Genomic DNA, 27,021 nt, shown 5'->3' with positions numbered 1-27,021 from the left:
TGTGGAAATAAGGATTCTGGTACACCCAGGGGTGTAAGAGCACCTCTCCACCCCCAAAAAAAGTCTAGAAAGAGGAAGACGTATTGCTGAACGAACGCCACACCCCTGCTGTGCATAGTAACTAGCGTGTAAAAGAAGGGGGTCAGAATATCACTTAAATGCCTGGTCAATAGTGACGTCTTTGGGCGACGCTTGCTTGAGAACGGTCTTTCAAGAGCTCTCCGCTCCCTCCGCCCCCTGAGTCTCTGGTGCTTCAGCTTATACATGTCCTTCTCTAAAGCAGAGAAACAATGTGGGCTGGATAGCTTAGTCCCTTAGCGCCCTTGCTAGCCCTGTCCAAGGAACTACAATTCCCAGAAGACATCGCAGAGCGACCTATATCTTGCTGCATTATTATTGGCTCGTGATTTTTACTCCCAGCCAATAGAAGTCAAGCTCTTTGATAAGTGCCAAGATGGCGATATCTAGGATCTAGAACTGTCTTGTACGGTAGGCTTGAAATTGGGGAGGTGGTGGATGAAAAGGAAATAGGGAATTATACTTTCAAGGTTGGGGTAGGTGGAAGAACTAGAGAAAAAAACTCTGGATTTGGGGTGGTATGGTCTGAGGGACGCAGCCAGAGCTAGGGGCGTAATTAGGCAACCAGAATAGGCTTAACCCCTTGCCATCCTCTTTCTTCACTCTTTAAGCCCCTTGGACACCGTTTTCTTAGTGCTTCAGTTGAAGGAAGGATGATTCAGGAGGAAGGAACCTGACAGAATCTCTTCCTTATCCTCTTTCCCATTTTTTCTTTCTAATTCCTCTACCTCTCTTAAATCTTCCTGTATCCGTTTCATTCAGCTCGGCCTTCCCTAGTTCTTTAATTCAGAATCCCCTCTCTCCTTCTCTTAGCTCAGTTTCTTCCAACGCAGAACTGACCGCCACCGGCCCCTTCTCAGAGTGAAATCATGAAGGTAGTGAACTTGAAACAAGCCATTTTGCAAGCCTGGAAGGAACGATGGAGTGACTACCAGTGGGCAATCAACATGAAGAAATTCTTTCCCAAAGGAGCCACCTGGGACATTCTCAACCTAGCAGGTCTCAACTGAAGTAGGAAGGAAGGATGGGAGGGCTAAACCCAGAAAAGCTGTAACCATTCAGTCTTGCTTTGTTATTCCCCTTGCAGAAGCACTACTGGAGCAGGCCATGATTGGACCTTCCCCCAATCCTCTCATCCTGTCCTACCTGAAGTATGCCATTAGTTCCCAGGTAAACTGCCCCATCTATTCCAGAGAGTGAGGATTTCAAGGTGAAAAACTTGGAGTACACTTGTCAGCTTACACTTTCTAGGTGAATTTGTTTGAACACAACACTTCCCTGAGCTTCAGTTGTCTTGTGAAAATAATAATACTTCATTGGTTGTGATGAATGTTATATTAACTTAAATATTCATGAATGCGTCAGTGGTGTAGGCCCTGGGGATATAGCTGTGAACAAGACCTGATCCCAGTGCACAAGGAATTTAGTGGGAAATAACAGACATGAAAATAAGCAATCAGTCACAGGATGGGTTTATGATGTAGGGTAAGACAGTATTAGGAGAGTATGTAAGAGGCATGGAATTCAGTCAGCAATCAGGGAAGGCTTTCTGGAGAAAGTGTTGTTTAAACTAAGAACTTATTGCTAATAGGAATTAGCCAGGCAGATTGGTGAAAAGCAGAAAGAAAAGCATATGTAATGTCTGCGAGGCAAAAATCGCATGTTGTTTAGGAGCTGAAAATTTGTATGGCTAGAGCAGTAGTTTTGGTCTTAGCATCCTTTTATGCTCTTAAAAACTATTGAGACTCCCACAAAGCTTTTGTTTATATGTATTTCATGTATCCATATTTACCATTTTAGAAATGAAAACTGAGAAATTAAAAAAATATTTATGAACTTATTTAAAAGTAACAAAAAGTAAAGTCTATTAAATAAAGCCTGTTATATTACATGTTAATATAAATAGCCTTTCAATGAAAACCATATTTTCCAAAACAAAAAAGCTAGTGAGGAAAGTGGCATTGTTTTACGTTTCGCTAATCTCTTTAGTGGTTTAATAGAAGACAGCTGAATTCTCCTATCTGCTTCTGCATTCAGTTGTTGCAGTAGGTTATTTTGGCTGAATTGTATGAAGAAAAATCTGTCCTCAGACACCAGATATTTAGTTTGAAAAGGGCAGAGATTTTTTTTTTAAGATTTTATTTATTTGGGGCTCCTTTTTTTTAAAAGATTTTATTTATTTATTTGATAGACAGAGATTACAAGTAGTCAGAGAGGCAGGCAGAGAGAGGAGGAAGCAGGCTCCCTGTTGAGCAGAGAGCCCGATGCGGGGCTCGATCCCAGGACCCTGGGATCGTGACCTGAGCTGAAGGCAGAGGCTTTAACCCACTGAGCCACCCAGGAGCTCCAGGGGCAGAGAATATTAATAAGCTTTTCAGATAACTGGATATTTGTTGACACACTAAATTCAACAGGTGATGTGAAACCATATCAATGAACTTAAATTAATTAATTGATTTTTAAGTACATGCTCTACATCCAACATGGGGCTTGAACTCACGACCCTGAGATCAGGAGTCACATGCTCTACCAACTGAGCCAGCCAGGCTCCACTCAATGAACTTCTTATACTCTGTTACATTAAAGTCCATTGGTCTCTTTCTTGCACCTTGAACAGTTCTTTTACTCATGCGTAATTTTATAATGTCATGAATTGGTCATGTGGAACATATCTGTTACTGAGTAACACAGATATTCCAATTGTTGACACATTTAATTATATGATTCACATGTCATGGAGCCTCTGGGACATTCCACATACTGTTGTGGCAGAATGAGAGTAGAAAAGGCAAACCAGGGATGCCTGGGTGGCCTAGTCGGTTAAGCCCCTGTCTTTGGCTCAGGTCATGATCCCAGGGTCCTGGGATCGAGTCCCACATCGGGCTACTTGCTCGGTAGGGAGCCTGCTTCTCTCTCTACCTTTGCCTGATGCTCTGCCTGCTTGTGGGCTCACTCGCCCTCTCTCTCTAAAAAAAAAAAAAACCTTTAAAAAAATAAAAAAAGAAAAGGCAAATCACATCTTAGCAGTATGTATTTATTTATTTATTTAAGATTTTATTTCTTTATTTGACAGAGAAAGAGAGATCACAAGTAGGCAGAGAGGCAGGCAGAGAGGGGGTGGGGAGCAGGCTCCCTGCTGAGCAGAGAGCCCGATTCGGGGCTCCATCCCAGGACCCTCAGACCATGACTTGAGCCAAAGGCAGAGGCTTAACCCACTGAGCCACCCAGGCATCCCACATCTTAGCAGTATTTAAAAAATAGTTTTAACTTCATGGATTCCAGGGGTTCCTGGACCATATTTTGAGAACTGCTGGGCTAGCACTTCAAGAAGGAGACTGGTTTAGAGAGAGATAGGGAGGCCTATGGGTGATAAAGGACCTGTGGGTGATGCTATAGAGTTTGGACTTTATCCTAGGGTGACAAGTAATCATTTAAAGAGTTGTAAGTGGAGGAATGGTGTGGTAGCATTTATGTATGTGTGTGTGTGTGTGTGTATAGCTATTTAACATGTAACAAAAATGCAGATCTTTTTTTTTTTTTTTAGATTTTATTTATTTATTTGACAGAGAGAGATCACAAGTAGGCAGAGAGGCAGGCAGAGAGAGAGGAGGAAGCAGGCTCCCCGCGGAGCAGAGAGCCCGACGCGGGGCCCGATCCCAGGACTCTGGGATCATGACCCGAGCCGAAGGCAGAGGCCCTAACCCACTGAGCCACCCGGGCGCCCCCAAAAATGCAGATCTTAAGACGAATTCAGTGAGTTTTAGCAATTGTATATACCCATGTCACTAACATTAAAATAAAATACGGAACATTTCATTTTTCCCAGAAAGTTCTCTTGTGCCCTTTTCTATCCCATCCTCCTACAACCACTAAATGTTTTCTTTCACTGTAGATTAGTCTTGTCTGTATTTGTAATTCACTGAAATGGAACCATATAGCAAACACTCTATACTCTGTCTTCTTTTGTTTTCCATAAATGTCTTTGAGGGGCTCCTGGGTGGCACAGTTGGTTGGGCATCCGACTCTTGGTTTTGGCTCAGGTCGTGGTCTCAGGGTTGTGAGATGGAGCCCCGGGTCAGGCTCTGTGTTCAGTGTAGAGTCTGCTTGGGACCGTCTCTCCCTCAGCCCCTCCCCTCTGTGCTTTCATTCTCTCTCTCTCAAATAAATAAATAAATAAAATACGTCTTTAAAAAAAATTTTTTTTTTTTAAGATTTCATTTACATTCCTTTTAGATTGCTGCGTAGTAACCCTCAGGCGGCATGTAGTTCTTGTACTTCCTTTTTCCTCTTAGCTTATGTATGCTTTCCATGTGAGCACATACTCATCTACATTATTCTTTTACTGCTGCATGATGTTCCATGTGTACTGTAATATAGGTTTTTAATTTTTTACTGTTACACTCATTGTTTCATTGAACTTTTTTTTTTTTAAAGATTTTATTTATTTATTTGAGAGAGAGACAGTGAGAGAGAGCATGAGCGAGGAGAAGGGAGAAGCAGACTCCCCATGGAGCTGGGAGCCCGATATGGGACTCGATCCCGGGACCCCGGGATCATGACCTGAGCCGAAGGCAGTCGTCCAACCAACTGAGCCACCCAGGCGTCCCGAACTTTCTTTTTTTTAAAAGATTTTATTTATTTATTTGAGAGAGGGGGAGAGAGAGAGCATGAGCGAGGGTGGGGAGGGGCAGAGGGACAGACTCCCTGCTTGAGCAGGGATTCCCAATTTGGAATTCGGTCCCAGGACCCTGAGAGCATGACCTGAGCCAAAGTCAGACATTTAACTGACCTAACCAACCAGGCACCCCTCATTGAACATTCTTATACTTACTTGTCTACACTTCTGGGACTGTTTCCCTAGGATAGATATCTAGAAATGGAATTGCTAGTTTAAAGAATTCCCACATATTCAGGGTGCCTGGGTGGCTCAGTCAGTTAAGCATCTGATTCAGTTTTGGCCCATGTCATGATCTCAGGTTTGTGAGATTGTGCCCTGAGTCAGGCTCCATGCTGGGTGTGGAGCCTGCTTAAGATTCTCTCCCTTCTCCCTCTGCCCTTCCCCCCTCTCTTCTTCCTTCTCTAAAAGAAAGAAAGGAAGGAAGGAAAAGAAAAAAAACTCCCCCATATTCAATTATAGTACATCCTGCAAATTGCCCTCTAGGAAGGATGGTTTGGTTTACACCCCGTCCATAGTGGGTTTTTTGTTTTTGTTTTTTTGTTTTTTAAAAGATTTTATTTATTTATTTGACACAGAGAGAGAGAGCACAAGCAGGCAGAGAGGCAGGGAGAGGGAGAGAGAGAAACAGGCTCCCCACCGAGCAAGGAGCCCGATGAGGAACTCGATCCCAGGACTCTGGGATCATGACCTGAGCCAAAGGCAGACACTTAACCAACTGAGCCACCCAGGTGTCCCCCGTCCATGGTGTTTGACAGTGTTTCTCAACACCTTTCCAGTGTTGGATAGAATTTTTTAAAATTCCTTTCCAGAAAGCAAAAAATTACATCACATTATAATTTGTATTTCCATAAGTGTGATGTTGAGCATTTTTTTTATATGTTTATTGGCTCTCTGTATATCTCTGGGAATTGCTTACACATATCAGTTGCCCGTTTTTGTTTTTTTTTTATTGTAAAAGCTTTATTGAGATACAAATCACATACTATACAATTTACCCATTTAAAGTATACAATTTACTGAATTGTAGTATTTTCAGAGTTATGCAGCCATTACCACAGGCAATTGAGAACATTTTTATCACCCCAAGAAGAATTCTTACTGACTTTTAAGTGTCTTAATATAATTGATCTTGTAATCCTTATCTGTGAAATTTTCTGTCACTTTTTTTAAACTTTTTGGTTTTCATTTTTTTTCTTTTGTTTTTAAAAAGATTTAATTTATTTGACAGAGAGAGCGAGAGAGAGAGCACACACACAAGCAGGGGGAGTGGCAGGCAGAGGGAGAGGGAGAAGTGGACTCCCCGCTGAGCAAGGAGCCTGACTCTCAGGGTTGATCCCAGGACCCTGTGATCATGACCTGAGCCAAAGGCAGATGCTTAACCTACTGAGCCACCCAGGCACACCTGCTTTTACTTTCTTAGCAGGCAGAAATTTTTAATATTTTTGTTGTCAGTTTTAACCATTTTTGCCTATATGGCTTTCTCTTGCTTAAAGGCTTCCCTGCTCCAAGGATCAAAATATGTTCTTCTCCTATTTTTGCCAACACTTCACTTTTATTTTGTGTATTTATTTTATTTAATCCACTTAGAATTTATTGTGGTGTGAGGAAGAGATCCAAATTTATTTATTTTTCCAAACAGATGGACATTTGGCTCAACTTCCTTTATTGAGTAGGCCATTCATCCATATCCTAAATTCTCTTACAGACAGAGGTCTGTTTCTTGATATTTTAGTTTAGTTCATTAATATATTTGTCTCTGCTTGCACTAGTACTTTATTGTTTTATTATTAAATCTTTACAGTATGTTTGATGTCTGGTTAGGTAAGTCTTCCCTTAGTTGTTTTATTTTTCAAAAATGTCTTGACTGTTTTCACACATTTTCTTTTCCAAATTTTAAAATCAACTTGTTAAATTATTTTTTTAAAAATCCAATTGTATTTTTTTTAAGATCACTTATTTATTTACTTATTTGACAGATAGAGATCACATATAGGCAGAGAAGCAGGCAGAGAAGAAGGGAAGCAAGCTCCCTGCTGAGCAGAGAGCCTGATGCGGGGCTCGATCCCAGGACCCTGGGATCATGACCTGAGCTGAAGGCAGAGGCTTTAATCCACTGAGCCACCCAGCTGCCCCTCCAGTTGTATTTTGATGGAGATTTCCTTGACTCTATGGATTTGGGGAATTTGTGGATTAATTTTAGAAAGATCACTCTGGTGATCACTCTGGTGGTAGTTTTAAGAATGAGTTGGAAAGGGGCTCCTGGGTGGCTCAGTGGGTTGAAGCCTCTGCCTTTGGCTCAGGTCATGATCTTAGGGTCCTGGGATCAAGCCCCGCATCAGGCTCTTTGCTCAGTGGGAAGCCTGCTTCCTCCTCTCTCTTTCTGCCTGCCTCTTCACCTACTTGTGATCTCTGTTAAATCAATAAATAAAATCTTAAAAAAAAAAAAAAGATTCTTTATAAAGAAATTAAAAAAATAATGAGTTGGAGGTGAGACAGAAGGTAGGGAGACCATTTCACCAGGCATATGTATATTTTTTTTATTTTTTATTTTTTATTTTTTGCTGCACTTATTATTTCTTTTTTAAGATTTTATTTATTATTTATTTGACAGACAGAGATCACAAGTAGGCAGAGAGGCAGGCAGAGAGAGAGGGGGAAGCAGGCTCCCTGCTGAGCAGAGAGCCCGATGCGGGGCTCCATCCCAGGACCCTGAGATCACGACCTGAGCCAAAGGCAGAGGCTTAACCCACTGAGCCACCCAGGCGCCCCAGCATATGTATATTTTTAAAGTTTATTTATTTATTTAAGTCATCTCTAGACCATTCTGGGGCTCAAACTCATGACTCTGAGATGAAGAGTCACATGCTCTTCTACTGAGCCAGCCTCGAACCCCAGGCTTTTTTTTTTTCTTCTTCTTTTTTTTGCCAAGGATCAGATAGTAAATACTTTCCACTTTGCAGGCCATGTGGTTTCTGTCACTATTATTCTGTCATCATAGTTTGAAAGCAGATATAGATAGTATATAAGTAAATGGACATGCCTGTGTTCTGATGAAACTTTATTATTTTTTTTAAAGATTTTATTTATTTGAGAGATTGAAAGTGAGTGAGAGAGAGAGGAGCAGGGGGAGGGGAAGAAGGAGAGGAGAAGCAGACTGCTCGCTAAGCAAGGAGCCCAACATGGGCCTCAGTCCTAGGACCAGAATCATGACCTGAGTGGAAGGCAGATGCTTAACGGACTGAGCCACCCAGGCGTCCCCCGATCAAACTTCATTTACAAAAAAGATAATGGGGGGCACCTGGGTGGCTCAGTGGGTTAAGGCCTCTGCCTTCGGCTCAGGTCATGATCCCAGGGTCCTGGGATCAAGGCCCGCATCGGGCTCTCTGCTCGGCGGGGAGCCTGCTTCCTCCTCTCTCTGCCTGCCTCTACCTGCTTGTGATTTCTGTCAAATAAATAAATAAAATCTTTAAAAAAAAAAAAGGATAATGGGTCCAGTTTGGCTTGTGAGCTATGGTTTTCCAATCCCTGATTTAGGCTGTTGCAGTAATTCAGGTAAAAGATGATATTTGCACAAGCACAGGAAGTGGCAGCAAAGAAGAAGATGAATTCAAGAACCATTCAGGAGGTGGCACATGAGAGAGTTTGGTGATTACCAGGATGAGGGGCATGAGAGAGAGGATGAGATCATGGCTGATGGGATCATAAGGACACAGTAGGAGAAGAGTAGGGCCATTGTTAGAGTTGGGGTACAGCTGATGGGTGGAGAGGACATTGATTTTGGCTGGTTTTGTTTTTTTTTTTAAGATTTATTTATTTATTTGAGAGAGAGAGTGAGCAAGCATGGTGGGGAGGAGCAGAGAGAGAAGGAGAGAAAGTTCCAAACTGACTCCACACTCAGCGTGGAACCTGACACAGGGCTCAGTCTCATGACTGAGATCATGATCTGAGCTGAAACCAAGAGTCAGACACTCGGGGCGCCTGGGTAGCTCAGTGGGTTAAGCCACTGCCTTCGGCTCAGGTCATGATCCCAGGTCCTGGGTTCGAGCCCCACATCGGGCTTTCTGCTCAGCGGGGAGCCTGCTTCCTCCTCTCTCTCTGCCTGCCTCTCTGCCTACTTGTGATTTCTCTCTGTCAAATAAATAAATAAAATCTTTAAAAAAAAAAAAAAGAGTCAGACACTCAACCAGCTGCACCACCCAGGTGCCCCTGTCCTTTTTATTTTCTTTTAAATAGTTTTCTTTTTCTTTTTTAACATGTATTTTTTTTTAAGATTTTATTTATTTATTTGACACACAGATCACAAGTAGGCAGAGAGGCAGGCAGAGAGAGAGGAGGAAGCAGGCTCCCCGCCGAGCAGAGAGCCCGATGCAGGGCTTGATCCCAGGACCCTGAGATCATGACCTGAGCCGAAGGCAGAGGCTTTAACCCACTGAGCCACTCAGGCGCCCCTAAACATGTATTTTTAAAGATTTATTTATTTTAGAGAGCTAGAACAAGAGCAGGGGGAGGGGCAGAGGGAGAAGTAGAGAGAGAATCTCAAGCAGATTCCCAGCTGAGCATGGAGCCCAAGGAGGGCCTGGTCCCACGGCCGTGAGATCATGATCTGAGCTGAAATCAAGAGTCGGACACACAACCAACTGAGCCACCCAGGCGCCCCTGATTTTGGCCTTATTAAATAAGGTGCCTGTGTGAGCTACCAAAGAGAAGACAGTTGGTAGGTAGTTGAACATACATGTCCGGAACTTAGAAGAAGAGGCCTAGACTGGCACTGTTAGTTTCAGAGTTGTCAACTGCAGATGGTAATTGAAGCTATGGGCATGGGCTAGAGTGCCCAGAGAGGGTGGCGAGTGAGCAAAAAAAAAAAAAAAAAAATGGGACGCCTGGGTGGCTCAGTTGGTTAAGCAGCTGCCTTCGGCTCAGGTCATGATCCCAGTGTCCTGGGATCGAGTCCCACATCGGGCTCCTTGCTCAGCAGGGAGCCTGCTTCTCCCTCTGCCTCTGCCTGCCATTCTTGCTCTGTCTGCCTGTGCTTGCTCTCTCTCCGTCTCTCTCTCTCTCTGACAAATAAATAAATAAAATCTTTAAAAAAAAAAAAAAAAATGACCCAAGCCAAATCCCTGAGGAACAAGTCACATGTAGGGAACACACTCAGGGAAAGGATTCCTCATACAAGTCTGCAAAGAAGAGGGCATTGAGGTAGGAAGAAGAGTAAGAGAGAGTGGTATCGAGAGTAGCCAAGGGAGGAGAGGACTGAAGAATGCAGAAGTGTTTCCTGGTGTTGGGTGCTGAGGTCCATGAGATCGGAACTGAGAAGTACCAGTGGGGCTTAACAAGCAGTTTGTTGATGAGCTTCCTGAGGAGATGCCTGCAGGGATAGGGACACAAGTGACTGGAGTGGGCAGAGTTGTGAACAGAAGGCAGGGAGATAGAGACGAGTGCTCAGAACGCATGTCTCTGAGAGCAGCAGAGAGAGCGTGATGGTTAATTGGAAATGGGGGGCGGTGTATGGGAAGTTCTTTAAAAGATAGAAGAATCTCGAGATGTGTAGACACTGATGGGAAGGCAAGGGGGAGAGAGCAAGGCGGAAGTAACAGAAATAAATGTCCATGCGGGAGCTTCCATACTTGTAAAGTGCTATGCAGAATTAGGCACTGCTTCTTCTTCAGAGTTAAGAGGCTCTTCGGTCCATTGCTGTGTACGTGGAGGGCACTTAGGAGTAGTTGGGGGTGTAGAATATCGAGCAGAGGAGAGGAGGGTGCCCCAGGTCAGTCTGGGCTAGCCAGGTGTGCAGTGGGCCACACAGGGGCTCTAACCTCAGGGGCTGATGGTAGCTGAGAACTCCTATGTTGATAGATATATTAAGTGTGAAATAGGCTCAATCCTGCTGTGGGAAACAGTTCAGAGTTCACCATGTGGAAAGGATTTTTAGGTCTCAAGAGTAGCCGTGCTTTATTGATACTGTTAGCACAAAATTACGGGACGAAATTCTGAATTTGGAGACCATAAATACATTAGAAAATACAGCGTCCCTCAGAACATACAGAATTGGGGTGGGGGGCGGTTCTCTTGTAGTTTGGGGTCAGTTCAGTGGGAATATCCAGCTCCCCCTTCAGGTTGGTATCCAACAAGGTTCAGTTCCCTGCCAAGCTCTTGCTATGGGGATATCAGTTATAAATAAACAAACACTCTGCCTGGAACATTATGGTCATCCTGCCCAGGCAGGCTCCCAACTTTCTTGATCACCATCAGACACCAGCTATGTTCACAGAACATCTTACTGAGAGCGGCGCTGAACACTAATTGTGTATTTAAGTCCTCTGTGTGTTTTGTTCTTGTTTGTTCGAGAATAGTAGTTAAAGGTGTCTGAACAGAAAGCACTCTGTTCACATCATGGAGAAATTGTACACAGAAGGCATTGCCATGCATGTGAAATTCACCATACTAAGGCCATTGAGGCTGACTTCACTTTCTCTGTAAATTTTTGGAAATCTCTATTCCTCTAGGGAAGACAACCCACGAGGCTGGTGATTTTCCCGACAGTTTCTATCATTGTATTCTGCTTTTTTTATTTTGGTGTATTTTGCCACTGATGTTGAGTATATAAATGTAACTACTTTCTAAAGTATTATTCCCATTTTATCAGCATGTTGTAGCTATTTTTTAAAAAGTGTGACAGAAGACTTTCTGTAGGTTTTATTTCATTCAGGACTCATTAGTTATTTCTTTTGAACTACATCTCCATTCTTATGATGGTGATGAAGAGGTTTTACTAATAGAGATTTATTTTTAAAGTACAGTTTTTTCAGAATGCTAGTTCTTGAGAATTCATCAATCCAAAGTAATAAAGACTTGCTGAAGACCTACTATGTGCTAGGCCCAGGCTAGGTTCTAGAGAAACAGATATAAATTCACCTCTATTTCCATTCCCAGGGAGCTCGCAGTTCAGGTAGGATTTCGCTTAGTCAAATAAGCTTGGGAAGTATTGCTTACTTTGCCTCCATTTATCTTAGAGATTCTCACTGTATACATTTGTATTATGATTTAGAGATACCCTATAGTGAAGAAAACTTTATTTATTTTACGGTTTCTCAGAATTCATATCACACAGAAGCTGTGTGTGTGTGTGTGTGTGTGTGTGTGTGTGTGTGTGTGTGTGTGTGAGATTTTGTAATATCTTGGGGAATCTTCAGAATACCATCACACAGTAGAAGTTGCTACAATCACAGAAACGCTCCATATCTTGTCAGCTAGTCCAGTCACCACGAGCCACATGTACCTGTTGAGCACTGGTGATGTGGCTAATCTGACTCAGGAACTGCATTTTCAATTTTATTTAATTTAAATTTGAACAGCCACATGTGGCTAATGGCTTCCCTATCGAACAGTGCAACCTTGGAAGCTACTTCGAGAAATGCTGATCCAGGATGTGTCTTTCCTTACTCATTCTACAGACATTCTCAGCAAGTCCACCATGGTCACTGAGTAAAAGCATCCTTGTCCTCAAGGAGCTCCTAGTTTGGTGGGGGCGACAGGCACTCACTGTGGCATAATGGGTATAAGGGGGTTACTTGGAGCACATGGGGGAGAATTTTAGCTTTGGGGGGGGGGTTGGGATTGATCAGAGAAGGTGTCCTGGAGGAGTCCTGGAGAATAAGTCCTAGAGAACCAGTTAAGAGTGTGTAGAATGAAATTCCCTATTTCAGGGTCTAGGTGCTACCTGTTCATTGCAGGGAATGTTTGTTTGTCTCCATTTCTTGTCCAAATAAAAGTATCCTTTATAGAACTTGTAGGAGTAAAATAACTTAACAGCATTCTTGTCCGTTCTTCTGCCTACTAGCAGTCACTTGAACCTTGTATATAGTGGACAATAGTGGCCTGTGAACATGGAACTTGTCACCTTTGAGTGCCCACCCTCATCTTCTCAGTGGGCGTATGCTGGTGATGTAATTTACGGTGAATCTGATAGAAGCAGGAATAGGGACAGTGCCTCTCTTTCAGTGGGTTGAGGAAGGCCTCTTGAAGGAGTTGAGGTTTTTGAGAGCTGCAGAAACTTTAATTGTCAGTATTCGATCCTGTCAACTGTGTGACTCTAGTCTGAACTTTATCTTTCTTCTTTCCCTCTAGATGGTGTCCTACTCCTCTGTCCTCACAGCTATCAGTAAGGTATGACCGCAGCCACTCACGAGCTAGGTGGAGGGCAGGAGGCGGAGAGATGGTAGTCCCAGATGGGACCCCGCCTCCTTGACTGCTCTGTGCGAGCTCAGACTGGACTGGCAGCACATGGTGCCTCTAGCTGGCAGTGCCGCTTTCCGTTGGAGGGAGGGGGATCCCGGGAAGTGGGGGCTGGCAATTAGGAGCCGCTTTCTGATGCTGAAAGAATGCTGAGTCTGAAACCTGAGGTTGGAGGATAGAGGAGCAGGCATCCTGAATATGCCATCTGCCTCATGTGTGAGACCAGGGTTGTCTGGGATGTTCTGTAGCATTGTTGCTGTTCTTTCCACAGTTTGACGACTTTTCCCGGGACTTATGTGTCCAGGCTTTGCTGGATATCATGGACATGTTTTGTGACCGACTGAGGTAACGGCCGGGCTCAGAATCTTCCAGCATTATCTTAGTGTCAGGGAGAAGTTCCTAGCCCACAGACTGACACCAGCTTGACGGGGTCCCGCACTTCTTCCCACTTGCCCATCCGCACCCACCCATCCTGTTCCTTTTCTACTTAGTGCCCTAGGACAAAAGGCCTTTTCTTTCTTTGGAGCAGCTCATTTGAAATCTTGTCCAGTGGATGCTGACAGGGCTGTCTTCCCTAGAACTTTGCTAGCTTCCCAGCTCTCTTCCCTAGTAGGGGTGTGCCAGGCACTCTGGGGAACATTGGTGTGGGTCATATTTCAGCCTTTGGAGCCAAGACAGATTTTGCATCCTTTCCCGGTAGCTGTCATGGCAAAGCCGAGGAGTGCATCGGGCTGTGCCGGGCCCTTCTCAGCGCCCTCCACTGGCTGCTGCGCTGCACTGCAGCCTCTGCGGAGCGGCTCCGGGAGGGGCTGGAGGCCGGCACTCCAGCCGCCGGGGAGAAGCAGCTTGCCTTGTGCCTGCTGCGCCTGGAGAAGACCCTCAGCAGCACCAAGAACCGGGCCCTGCTCCACATCGCCAAACTAGAGGAGGCCTGTATGTCCCCTTGGTTCCCCTGAGCCCCTCCTGCCACTGTTCCCATAGCTGGTTCTTTAATTGAGAGGGGAGAGGCAGGATGCCATCCCACTTCTTTCCAGGAGGATCTGAAATCATCCCACTTCCTTTTTTTTCTCCCCATAAGCATTGCATACATCCCAGGGACTTGGGCAGGGTGGCACCCGAGCCAATCAACCAACAGGTATTTACTGAGCATTATTGTATGCCCAGCACTGTGCCAGGTGCTGGGGGCGGGGGGTGGGGGGCTACCAAAGGAGCATGTGGCAGGGTCCCTGCCCTCAACAAGCATACATGCTAGTGGGGAGCAAGGCCAGTATGTAATATACATGGAAGAAATTAGAGGACGAGAGAAGCACACCATGCATCCTTATGTTTGTCTCCACACTACTCATCTGAAAGCACATGACTCTTGTGTTCGAGTGTTGCCTAACATGGCCCTTTAAACACGGTACCTGTCTGCTCTCAGGCCTGTTGGATCATGCACCTCTTGACTCAAGCACAGATGTGAAATAATGGAACCCTCCAGAGCCTGAGAGGAGACAGATCACCTGGTGGGAGGGGAGACTTTGGTGTTTCTGGATGTGGGGCCCAAGGCCACAGTCTTGTAGTGGCTTGAGACCACCTAAGGATCTCTTATTCTCCAATAACAAGAATGCTAGAGTGGGTCACACCCAGGTCTTCAGGACCTGTTTAGAGAATTTGTTATTAGGATTCATATATTTGTTGGTTCTCAAAGTGTGTTTTATTGCCTGTCAGAAAGTCCAGAGAGATGACCTCTCCATGAGAATGGGCTATGTTGACAGTGTCTTACCTATCTTGAGCCCTTGACAAATGTTTAGTGGCTTGAAAAGTAAATGAATATTTAACTTAATTTTAATGGATCTCAGGTCTTATCTTTTTGTTTCCCCATGCCACATGGAGGCTAACGGGCTAGTTGGTGCCAGTATCCACCATTTGACCCTCTGGAGTTGTAACTAGGACAAGTGACACATAATTAAGTGTGAATTAATGCGGTATAGACCATGAGCTCAAGCATTTGGGAGGAGAGATCAGTGGGTTGGACCAGCTGGGTGAGTTGTCGAAGGATCTGGGCTTGAACAAAGGCTTGAGGAGAGTGAGTTTGAGAGGTGGTGATGAGCCAGGCGGGGGCACCTGCAGAGGGGTTGGGCAGTGAGAGCAGAGGCCTTGGCAGGGGGGAGCCCAGGAGGCTGGTTAGGGATCTAGCTCAACGGCAGTAGAAAGTGGGGCCCACTTGCAAGGGTGGCCACTCCTGATGCGATTTGGGGCCACCTCCTTTTCCAGCCACTGGAACCCCACTGTGCCTCTCTCTGCCACTGCCTATGTTAGGCTGTACCTAGGCTCTCAGTTCGGCCGCTTGCATCCCCCGCTAGAAGGCAGGCCTCTGGGGATGGTTTCTAGGGTCTTCACTGTTGGTGCTCACCCCCCTTCTAGAAACAGTGCATGCTGCCCTCAGGCCCCTGGCCTCCATGTCATCCTCAGGGGAAGCCTCCGTATGTGGTTTTGAGGGCCCACAGGGGCCAAAGTTGAGGAGCTCAGGGCCAGTGTCTTCCTCTCCTCTGTTTCCCATCGTGGGTCTGCCTTTCCTCCACCAGCCTCCTGGACTGCCATTGAGCATTCTCTCTTGAAGCTTGGGGAGATCCTGGCCAGTCTCAGCAACCCCCAGCTCCGGAGCCAGGCTGAGCAGTGTGGCACGCTCATTAGGAGGTACCGGGCTTCCAGGATCATCGGGGTGGAGGGAGAGAGGAAAGGCCCTGGGTGTGGGTGGGGAGTTGTGGCCCCTGGCTTCCACCCCTCTGCTCTCACCTACCCTCTACCTCTTCCTGGCTCCCTACACTGTGCCCTGTGTATCTGTTCCCTTCAGCATCCCCACGATGCTGGCTGTACACTCGGAGCAGCTGCACAAGACGGGCTACCCCACAGTCCACGCGGTGGTCCTACTCGAGGGCACCATGAACCTGACAGGCGAGACACAGCCCCTGGTGGAACAGCTGATGATGGTGAAGCGCATGCAGGTGGGTGGCCCAGAGCTGCTGCTCTGTCCACATGGTGGGCTGGCCACGTGGGGCTGTGGAGAGGAGTCTTCTGGTACTTCCTAGGAGAAAGGGGGTTTCTCCTGACTCAAGGTGGAAAGTGGATCCCTGTCGTGCATGGTGTTGGCATTTCACATGACATCCCTGCTCCTCACCCTGGAGTGGGGCAGCACCTGTCCTGCATGGCCTCTGAGCTCGCCTGACCAGCCCCCACCTTGCCCCCACCCTGGGGCCTTCAGAATATGAAGGGGGATGGGCACCCTCTTAGGCTTCACTCTCGTGTCATCCCACAGCATATTCCCACCCCACTTTTTGTCCTGGAAATCTGGAAGGCTTGCTTCGTGGGGCTCATCGAGTCTCCCGAGGGTACAGAGGAGCTCAAGTGGACAGCTTTCACCTTCCTTAAGGTACCTGGGACGTGGGAGCAACAGAGCACCCAGTCTAGAAATGGTTCTCAGGAAAAGCAGCGACACCCAGGATCTTTGTCCTGCATTTCTCCCCACCGTCATTGTCCGCCACCTGCCAGGTCCCCAGCGCAAATTCCCATCGAGTCTTTTCTCTGAAAGTCCCAGAGCTATATTTAGCCGACTTGGCAGGCGCCTGCCATCGCTGAACACACAGGTGCCGTTTGGCTCTGTCCTCAGCCAGACTGGCGCAGGGCAGTTATGGGCCAAGAGAAGTGGCCCCGGTCCTTGAATCAGGGTTCCCAGGGCTTATGGCGATTGCTTGTGGAACCAGCAGAAGTGAGGGGTCCCTGTAACCTGTAGGCATCGGGCGCCGGACACTTGGAGGCCTGCCAGCTTTCTGATTTGGCCCTCAGAGTGCTTTCCTTTCTGGGGTGGAAGGGTTCCTGTCTCTCTGCTCGGAGCAGGGAGATGGAGGGGATGCCTTCAGTTCTGGCAGAAAGAGAAGAAATCGATCTTCCTGTTTCTTCTCTTGCCTCACTCTCTAGATCCCACAGGTGTTGGTGAAGTTAAAGAAATACTGTCACGGGGACAAGGTAAGTTGGGGAAATGAGATGGGCGGGGGGCGTGGGAGTTGGTAAATCCTTCTTTCCACGAGGGCACGGGAGAAACAGGGTCAAGGGAAGGGTCCGATTGGTGTCCTTGCACCCGGGGGCAGGCTGGAGGCTTGAGCACACCTGAGCATCAGCATGCATCCACGCGCGCCCCCGCTGTCCACATGGAGGCAGCCGGACCACACAGGACGTGAGGTGCCCCGGGTGCCCAGGGCCAGCGTAGAGCACTGGTCCTCTACACTCCTCCCTGTGCTGTCACTGCAAGCCGGTAGTGGCTGTGACCAGCTTGTCGCGCTTTATATCCAGCGGGGTGTCCCCGTGAGCCTGCATCACAAACTGTGGGTGGAGCGGAGGGCCTAGAAGCCAGATGGCAGCTCCTGGCTCTTTGCAGGACTTTACCGAGGACGTCAGCTGTGCTTTCGAGTTCCTGCTGAAGCTCACACCCTTGCTGGACAAAGCTGACCAGCGCTGCAAGTACGACTCCCCTGCTCACCCCCTCCTATTGGAAGGTGCTCTGGGCTCTCCTGCTCTGTGCTGGACGGCCCTCAGCGGACGGGCACCTGGTTCATTCCCCTTGGCAGGGGCAGGAGGCAGCAGCCCGTCTGCCATCCCTCAGGCACTTAAAGCATTCTTCTGTCCTGAAGGAGGGAGGACACCATGCAGGGGCCTATTGTTCCACCCCTCAGGAATCCCTGCCGTGTGCCCCGACCCCTCATTATCTTTTTCCCTCACAGCTGTGACTGTACAAAATTCCTACTCCAAGAATGTAGCAAGCAGGGGCTTCTGTCTGAAGCCAGTGTGACCAACCTCATGGCCAAGCGGTAAGTGTGAGCTCCCTCGGGCTGGCGGAGGCGCCGCTTGCCCTCCTTCCCTCGCATCCAGTGTGGACCGCTGGGTGCCTTCCCCCCTGTCCAGGTGCCTGGGGCCATGCCTAGGGTTACCAGGAACAGCAGACACTGGTTTCTGCCCACCAGGGTTCTGCACCCTTGGGTGCTACACTTGAATTTCCACCCTCTTTTGTGAGCAAAGTAAAAATCCTAAATCTTCTTTTAATCTCAAGTGGACTTTCAAAATTGAGGTAATGATCAGTGACAGACTGAAGCAGTTGGAACTGTGGGTGTGCTTTCATAAACATCACCCCAACCCCAGAGGTTCTCCTGTGCGCCCCACCCTTCCTCCCTGGCCTCTGCTTCTGGAGCTGGACCAGGGAGCACGTCAGGAACTAATCTCTGTGTCTTTTCCCTTCTCTTGGCCAATGGCTCGTGGCCACAGTGCAGCAGACCGGGAGCATGCACCCCAGCTGAAATCAGGAGAAAATGCCAACATCCAGCCCAATCCTGGGCTCATCCTCCGGGCAGAGCCCACTGTCACAAATATCCTCAAGGTGCGTGTGCCCTTCCCTTGCCTCCAGTCTCATCTCTTCCTTTTTTCCTCTTTTGGCTCTACTTTCAGAGAAATAAACCGAGGCCATAGAGCTCTTTGTCTTCTGGCTTTTGTATGTAGTTACTTTGGAAGTAGAGAAACAGGCAAGGCAGGGAAGCCGCCATTGAAAACTCCTCTTTGTTGAGCATTACTTGGAAGGCAGGTCCTGTGGTTGGGCCTTTCACCTGCTCCCACAGAAGCAGTGGAGACTCTCACCCTCCCCACCCTCACTGCCACGATCGCAGTTTAATTAAGAAGGATGGATCAGGGAGCCTGGGTGGCTCAGTTGGTTGGGCAGCTGCCTTCGGCTCAGGTCGTGATCCCAGCATCCTGGGATCGAGTCCCACATCGGACTCCTTGCTCAGCAGGAGCCTGCTTCTCCATCTGCCTCTGCCTGCCACTCTGTCTGCCTGTGCTCACTCTGACAAATAAATAAAATCTTTAAAAAAAAAAAAAAAAAAAAAAAAAAAAAAGAAGGATGGATCAGAGAGTGAGGATAGATTTGGGGAACGGTTTTCCAGATTGGAGTCAGAAAGATGTAGAATGAATTGCAGGTTGTGGTATGCCATTTAATGGAGACGTACAGAGAGGGAAGCTGCGGTTAGGCTGTATCTGGGGAGGTCTTCAGTTGTTCTTCAGGACTTGATTTCCTGTCGTGTCCCCAGACGATGGATGCAGACCACTCCAAGTCCCCAGAGGGCCTGCTAGGAGTCCTGGGCCACATGCTGTCTGGGAAGAGTCTGGATCTGCTGCTGGCCGCCGCCGCCGCCACTGGGAAGCTTAAATCCTTCGCCCGGAAATTCATCAAGTAAGGAAGTCTGAGCCCTGGCCAGGGTCAGGGAGGCAGGCCTGAAGGAAGAGGTAGCAGAATGGGGCAAGGCACTGGGGTCTGGGTTTCCCTGGAGATGCCCAGAGCAAGCCAGAGGATCCCACTTGGAGACGCTGGGGGAAGGGCCAGGTCCCTGGATGTCAAGCCCTTTTTTCTTTGCAGCTGAGCATGAAGTGGAGGTGTTTGATGAGATGAGAGGCATTGATTGGTGGATGTGGAGGGATTTGGGTGCTCCCCGTTGTTAATAAGGGGCTCTCAAACACTGTCGACTTTTTTGTTTGACCTGGAATTTGATATATAGAACTTTGTTCCATCCAGTGAGCCATTCTCTGGGCCTTGGAATGTATATATATCTATATTTTTTAAGATTTTAAAGTAATATCTGCACCCATCATGGGGCTCAAACTCATAGCCCTGAGACTAAGAGTAACATACTCTACTGACCGAGCCAGCCAGGCGCTCTGCCTTGGAAATCTTTTAAAAACAGCGTTCTTTTCTGTGTAGCGGTGGTGTTCTTTTTAAGTTTAACCCCTAATTCAGACTCTAGTGACTGCCTTTCTGGACAGGTATAGCCCCTTGACCCCTTGCCCTGCTAGCTGTGACCTCTTTTCCTCCCCCAGTTTGAATGAATTCACAACACACGGCAATGAAGAACTTGGTAAGTCAGCTCTGTGCACCCCCAGACTCAGCACTGTGGGAGGGATGGTGGGGAGAGAGAACAGGGGAGGGCAGAGGGCCATTGCTTCTCCTGGGGAGGCTGTTTTCTCCCCCGAGCAATGACTGGCTGAAGCTTTTGGGGAGCCTTGAAAGAGGGGAATGCTGGGAAAAGGATTCTTCCAAAACCACCTCTGTCTCTTGCCCTCCCCCTTTATGATTTGGTTGGCTACCGGCAAGAAGGAGGGTATCAGGAGTCTTTGATTCCAAGGAAGGGATGATGTTCTAATTGAGACTCAAGAAAAGGATTCTGAGCTTCAGAGCTTTGAAGGAGCCACTTGGTCACTGACCTTCCTTGAGGCAAATCCTGATCCCCTCCTGATTCAGACCAGGGCTTTGGGTCCTGTTACGGGCCGTGGGGTCAGCCTTCTTGTTCTCCGTAGCCAAAGCAGCCTCCGTTCGCGCCTTGCTCTTCGACATCTCCTTCCTCATGTTGTGCCATGTGGCTCAGACCTATGGTTCAGAGGTGAGTGAGAGGAGACCATTCAGGTTTAGGGGTACCAGGATTAGGGGTGGGAAGAAGGGGAAGGAAATGACCAATAACTTGACACACACGCCCCCAGTAGCTTGTCTCCCAAGCTACTTAGTCTGGCTGCAGAACGCAGGTGCCCCCACCGCTGGCAGGTCCATGGGTGCCCCATGGGTCACATCCACACTCACCACTAGGTGGCAGCATAGCCCCTGTCTTTCTCCCTTTGACCAGTTTGTCTTTAGTTCTTCAAGCTGGAAAGTAAAGGCAATGGGACTGGAAACTGAGGCACAGGGCACTGGCTGCTGACGCTTTCTTCCTTTTCTAGGTGATTCTGTCTGAGTCAAGCACAGGAGCACAGGTGCCCTTCTTTGAGACGTGGATGCAGACTTGCATGCCCGAGGAGGGCAAAATCCTGAACCCTGACCACCCCTGCTTCTGGCCTGACTCCACCAAAGTGGAGTCTTTGGTGGCCTTGCTCAACAACTCCTCGGAGATGAAGCTGGTGTCAGTGGCTGGGTGCCCGCTCCAAGGGTGGCGGTGGGGGCAGGCTAAGACCCTTTCCCTCAGCCCATCCCACACTCCCCCATGGTGATTTTTCTCCCACCCCCACCCCCTCGTAGGCAGATGAAGTGGCACGAAGCCTGTCTAAGCATTTCAGCGGCCATCTTGGAGATCCTCAATGCCTGGGAGAATGGGGTACTGGCCTTCGAGTCCATCCAGGTAGCCTCACCTTTCCAGCAGCCTTCTCTCTTCCCTGAGACACAGAGCCAGTGTTCGATAGCTTGGTACACTTTATAAGAACAAGAAGACCCTTTAATCTAGGAGCTCATTCTTGGATGTTGATCTTCCTTGTAATCATAGGCTTAGCTACTCCCTCCCACCCAGGTAACTTGGGGAAGAGCATATTTGTGGTGAGAATACGTGGGGGATGCGGTCCAGGAATCCACCTGCTAAACTTAGCTGCCCACGGAGGCCGGGGAAAGTGATGGTCAGGGAGGGGGCGATAGTGGCCTCAGTCACCCCTTCCCCTCCCCCAGAAAATCACAGATAACATCAAGGGGAAGGTGTGCAGTCTGGCAGTGTGTGCTGTGGCTTGGCTTGTGGCCCACGTGCGGATGCTGGGGCTGGATGAGCGCGAGAAGTCGCTACAGATGATCCGCCAGCTGGCAGGGCCGCTGTACAGTGAGAACACACTGCAGTTCTACAACGAGAGGTCAGTAGCTCCGCGTGCCCTCCCTCCTGGAACGCTGTTGGTCTGCCATGAGAAGGCAGCACCTCCAGTAGCCAGTATCCCCCTCTGCTCTTAATGTCCCCAAACGTGCTGCTTGCTCACTCACTCGCAGTCTCATTTCCACGTTCGTGCGCTGACTCGGTGACACTGAGTGTGCGTCTCTGTGCCAGGACTGTTTATGACCCAACACCTGCTGTGTCCCAGAAGCACAGACCCCGAATCGCTATGATTCCGATCTTCAGAGAGCCCAAGTTCCGGAGAACTAGCTTACCAGGAGAACAGAGTGGTTGTCTTTGCTATGGCGTGGTCTAGGCACTAGGAGCCCATCGAACCATGACCCAGGGGCCTAACCCCCCCTTGTCATCCTCCCACCTGCCTCTCTTTTGTGACATTTTGCTGCCTTGGCTTTTCAGAGGCTTGGCAGACCTCCCTGGTGGCTTCATCTGTGTTGAGTTCAATGGTATTGGTTCGTTCCCCCGTCCATTAATTTTCTTTTTTAAATTCTGGTAAAAAAAAAAAAATACATAGCTTTTACTATCGTAGTTCAGTATATAGTCCAGTGGCATGAGGTATTTGCTTCATTGTGAAACAAATCTCCAGAACCTTTTCATCTTGTAAATCTGAGATTTTGTACCTATTAAGTAACAACTCACCCGTTTCCCCCCTCCCTTAGCTTCTGGTAACCACCATTCTACTTTCTGCTTCTGTGAATTTGACTGCTTTAGGTAGCCCACGCAAGTGGAATCCTTTAGTGTTTGTCTTGCTGGGCCTGGTGTGTTTCACTTCGCATGATGTTCCCAGGGTTCATCCATGTCATAGCCTGGGTCAGAATCCCCTTCAGAATAATACTCCGTTGTACATATGCGCCACATTATCCATTCCTCGGTGGATGGACACTTGGGTGGTTTCTCCCTCTTGGCTGCTGTGAATAGCGCTGCCATGCAGTGGGCATGCACGCGACCAGTGAGCTAGGCCAGAGGACGCACTGGGTAGCCATCGAGGTGCCTTAGAGAGGAGAAGGGGGCACGTCGTGCTGAGGTATGGTTGGAGAGGGTCTGTGAGGCTGTGACCTTTTTCCTCACCTCCTTCTCCCTTCTTCCCTCAAATCCTTCTTCCCACAAGTAACGGAGGGTTGGCTATGACAGAACCCGTGCTAAGCTCCCTGACTTCTCCTGGGGTGAGGAATAGTGGGGAATCTGTGGGTACTCGTGCAGGTGGAAAAAGTGGCGCTGAAAGTCACAGCAGCTTTCCCAGAGCCACCCAGCGTTCCAGGAACAGTGAGTGCTCACACCCGGATCTGAGTGCTAACTCAGTCAAAGACTGCTCGTGAGAAAATTCCTGGATATACGCTTCTATTTGCCCAGCTATCAAAGGCCGGGAAGAGTCTTGTGGGGCAGCCCTTGGGCCCCTGTCCTGGAAGTAACAGTTTACTTTGGGAAGAGGCCAGGGCTGGGCGGGGACCCCCCAGCACTCAGCCCAGAGGGAAGTGATTATATTTATTTATGTCCAGGGATTGGCAGGGCTTAGGTCTGGGGAATGGGGGGAAGTTGGAGACAGTGAGAGAGAAAATATGAACATATCGTTGGAATAACCTAGGGGAGGAGAGCAAACTGCTTCCTTGGCTTAGGCTTTGTGCCCAGCAGGTGAGAGGCCTGCCAGAGCAGGACTGGTAGGGTCAGGTCTGCTAGGGTCTTGTGACTTCCTTTTGTTTCCTCCCTCTGTGAAGAACGGGGTTAATTCCCCAGGAATATTTCCGTAACTTGAGTTCTCGGAAAGGTCTGACCTGGGTGTTTGCTGCACTCTTGAACCTGGTGTGGCCTGAACCCGAACATCAGGTCCTGTCCCTGTCCCCTAGGGTGGTGATCATGAGCTCGATCCTGGAGCACATGTGTGCCGACGTGCTGCAGCAGACGGCCACCCAGATCAAGTTCCCGTCCACGGGTGTGGACACAATGCCCTACTGGAACCTGCTGCCCCCCAAGCGACCCATCAAGGAGGTGCTGACGGACATATTCGCCAAGGTGCTGGAGAAGGGGTGGGTGGACAGCCGCTCCATCCACATCTTTGACACCCTGCTGCACATGGGAGGCGTCTACTGGTTCTGCAGCAACCTCATTAAGGTACCTGGGGGCCAAACCCCCACCTGGACCCAGGCTGGGGGAGTGGGTCTCCTCAGACTCAGGGAGACAGCTGAGAAAATAACCCCTAGCCTGGTCCGCGGGGCTCGGTCTCGGGGCTCCTGGACTCTGAGGGGAGCCGCCTGCTCTGGGGAACGCTGGCCGGAGGCTGTTCGGAGTGAGGGATGGAGCCCTGGGAAGCCCGTGGCAGGAGCCCTCAGCTCCTGAATCGCCCCGTCCTGCCATCCAGGAGCTGCTGAAGGAGACGCGGAAGGAGCACACGCTGCGGGCAGTGGAGCTGCTCTACTCTATCTTCTGTCTGGACATGCAGCAGGTGACCCTGGTCCTGCTGGGCCACATCCTGCCGGGGCTGCTCACCGATTCCTCCAAGTGGCACAGCCTCATGGACCCCCCCGGCACCGCGCTGGCCAAGTAGGGTTCTCTCGGAGCCTCGGGTCCCCACGGCGCACAGCTGGCTGCCCCTCACCTCGGGCCGCCCAGGGAGGCTGGGCTGTGGGGACGCCCTGTCTGCCAGGGCCTCTCTGGGGCCCTCTGACTTTACCTTCTTTCCCTGGAACCCTTTGCCAGGCTAGCCGTCTGGTGTGCCCTGAGTTCCTATTCCTCCCATAAGGGACAGGCGTCCTCCCGCCAAAAGAAGAGACACCGTGAAGACATCGAGGTAGGGGACCCCCTCCATTCACTTGTTGATGTGCTCAACAGACATTTCCTGAGGCTTTTGGGGTCAGAGACTCCTTCCCAGGCAGCGGCCCCGCCCCTGGATGGCTTTGTTGGGGCTCCCCTGGCCGAGCATCTCCAGGGGTGACTGTGTGAGGGGGACTCACTGGGGTTTGTGGGTGGGTGGGTGGGGGAAGCTGGGCTTACTGGGGCTGCTCACTGAGGCCTGTGGGGAGCTGACTCTTCCCCACCTGTCTGAGCTCCAGCTCTCCTCCCTGATAATGGGAGATTTGTGGGCCCAGGAGTCGGTAATAGTGCCTCTCTTGCTCTCCAGGATTATATCAGTCTCTTCCCCTTGGATGACATGCAGCCCTCAAAGCTGATGCGACTGCTGAGCTCCAATGAGGAAGATGCCAACATCCTCTCGAGTCCCAGTGAGCATGCGGACTGGGCTGGGTGGGCTCCTCCTTTCCCGGGAACTCACTCCCGCCTGGGAGAGCTGCTTGGTATAGAACCTGGCCGCCGGCATCTTTGCTGGTTGGAGAGAATGCGCTGGGAGTTTGTCCCCTTTCCCCCCCACCACTGCTGCTCTGTTTTCTGCCTGTGGAGAGACTAGAGAGGTGGCTGGGGACCTCCGCCCAAAGACTGAAGCTCTTCCGTCCAGACCACAGCCCAGCCCTGGACACACCATTGTCCCTTCCCTCCCCTTTACTCACCACAAGTGAGTTCACTACCTCAGGCACAGTCTGTGCCTTTGACTCACCAGCTCTGGCCTTCCTTCCCCTGAAACGGGCCCTGAGGCTGGGGGCTGGATCTGCTCCCCACTCTTCCTGCTTGAAGAGCACCTCTGGCTCCCCTTGCTCTCATTACCTCTCCCTGCCAAGGGCTTCTTCTGTGGCATTTAATTTTTCCTGTTTCCAGAAATTTCTCTTGAGTCTAGAAGTTTCTCTAAGGCCTTTTAGGCATTAAGGTGCCAGTTAATGCCAGCTGTGCAGTTGAGTAGAGGAGAGATGCTATGTCTGGCACCCACAGACCTTATGACCTTTGGCTGATTACTCAGCAAATCCCAGTCTCGGTTTCTTTGTCCATGAAGTCGGAGTGTGAGGGTTGTGCGGCCTGATCTTTGTGTAGCCCACAGATTGGCGCTTGGCAGTGCTCACCAAGTGTTCTCTCTCATCTCCCACTGAGATCTCTGTGACTCTGGATCCGGGACCTTCCCTGGGTTGACCCTCCACACCTGACGGGTGAGGGCGTCCCCTGGGAAGGGGGTTTTGAAGGTAGGGAACCTTTGCCTAAGGCTCCCTCCACTTGACCCCACAGCCGACCGCTCCATGAGCAGCTCCCTGTCAGCCTCCCAGCTGCACACGGTTAACATGAGAGACCCGCTGAACCGAGTCCTAGGTGAGTCACCCACTGCCCTCCGGCCCGGGGGGCTGCGGCCTTGCCAGCCAGAGGAGGACCTCCTGGTTCCCCTTCACCCATTAGTGTCCCTGTCTCGTGCCTCCATCTCTCCAGCCACTGGCTTTCCTGTCGCCCCCAGGCTCCAGTTGGGTGCCTCTCCCCACCCCTGCTTGCTTTCCTTTCACCCTTCCTCTTTTTTCCCCCCCCCCACCCCCATTTGAGGGGCACTCTGAGGGCTTCTTTCTTTTCACTTTTTGGTGCCACCACCTCCCAGCCTAACATCTTCTCAGACCCTTCTCACGGAGTGCTCCCTCTCCCCCCCACCTTCTGCTTCTGCGCAGCCAACCTCTTCCTGCTCATCTCGTCCATCCTGGGCTCCCGGACCGCGGGCCCGCACACTCAGTTTGTGCAGTGGTTCATGGAGGAGTGTGTGGATTGCCTGGAGCAGGGCAGCCGAGGCAGCATCCTGCAGTTCATGCCCTTCACCACCGTGAGTGCTTCGCCCCCAGGTTCAGGTGGGGGCTGCAGGTCTTAGGGGGGCCTGGGTGCGGGGGCAGCCCTCAGAGTAGGAGGGCCTCCTTCCTCCCGGGACCTGGCGGCCCCCAGCAGGCAGCCCCTGCAAGCGGCCGTTTGTCTGTCTGCGGCAGGTATCAGAACTGGTGAAGGTGTCAGCCATGTCCAGCCCCAAGGTGGTTCTGGCCATCACGGACCTCAGTCTGTCCCTGGGCCGCCAGGTGGCTGCCAAGGCCATTGCTGCGCTCTGACAGGCTGGGGGGTGCCCGCAGGGGCCGTGTGGGGGACCACAGCCCCAGGCGCCGACGAGGGAACAGTGAGGAAAGATGAGACAGCATTGCTCATGTCCACGTGATGTAAGAGCCCTATGTCATTTCCAGATCATTCCTCTGTCCTGACATCTGACCTCTAAGACGTCTCCCAGTTTCTTTCATAATTTCCTCTGCCCTCTGCCAGCACTAAGGACTGTGTGCAGCCTGGCTGTTAGCCCGGGGCCCTCAGCACCCCACACCCCTCCCCCTTCCGACAGTAGATGTACCTCTGGGAATTTTGCAGGTGCAGAGTGTGTATATTTATATTTTTGTAACACAGGGAGGTTTCTCTCAGCTCATTTGTTAATAAAGATCTTTGTGGGTC

At 49.6% G+C, this 27,021-nt stretch overlaps 1 protein-coding gene across 3 annotated transcripts; it reads left to right on the top strand.

The window, feature by feature from the left end:
• Positions 1-470: 470 nt before the first annotated feature.
• LOC111151403 (mediator complex subunit 24) lies at positions 471-27,021 on the top strand. Of its 3 annotated transcripts, XM_022509398.1 has the most exons (27): positions 471-489; positions 892-1,077; positions 1,166-1,248; positions 12,881-12,919; positions 13,260-13,333; positions 13,689-13,921; positions 14,067-14,123; positions 15,556-15,667; positions 15,825-15,975; positions 16,287-16,400; positions 16,946-16,993; positions 17,403-17,485; positions 17,746-17,832; positions 18,284-18,395; positions 19,099-19,241; positions 19,883-19,920; positions 20,360-20,442; positions 20,774-20,952; positions 21,069-21,168; positions 21,486-21,661; positions 23,535-23,799; positions 24,047-24,228; positions 24,385-24,475; positions 24,806-24,905; positions 25,792-25,872; positions 26,214-26,362; positions 26,520-27,021. In XM_022509398.1, the coding sequence occupies exons 2-27, from the start codon at positions 948-950 to the stop codon at positions 26,634-26,636; spliced, it is 3,027 nt and encodes a 1,008-aa protein (XP_022365106.1). In that variant the 5' UTR covers positions 471-489; positions 892-947; the 3' UTR covers positions 26,637-27,021. The 3 variants fall into 3 exon arrangements, with proteins under 3 accessions (XP_022365106.1, XP_022365108.1, XP_022365107.1); XM_022509400.1 differs by lacking the exon at positions 14,067-14,123 and having other exon boundaries at positions 472-489; XM_022509399.1 differs by lacking the exon at positions 471-489 and having other exon boundaries at positions 859-1,077.

This window comes from Enhydra lutris, unplaced genomic scaffold (genome assembly GCF_002288905.1).
Source record: "Enhydra lutris kenyoni isolate GAN:26980312 unplaced genomic scaffold, ASM228890v2 scaffoldscaffold26, whole genome shotgun sequence".
Lineage (NCBI taxonomy): Eukaryota > Metazoa > Chordata > Mammalia > Carnivora > Mustelidae > Enhydra > Enhydra lutris.
This window is presented reverse-complemented; position numbering and strand designations above follow the sequence as displayed.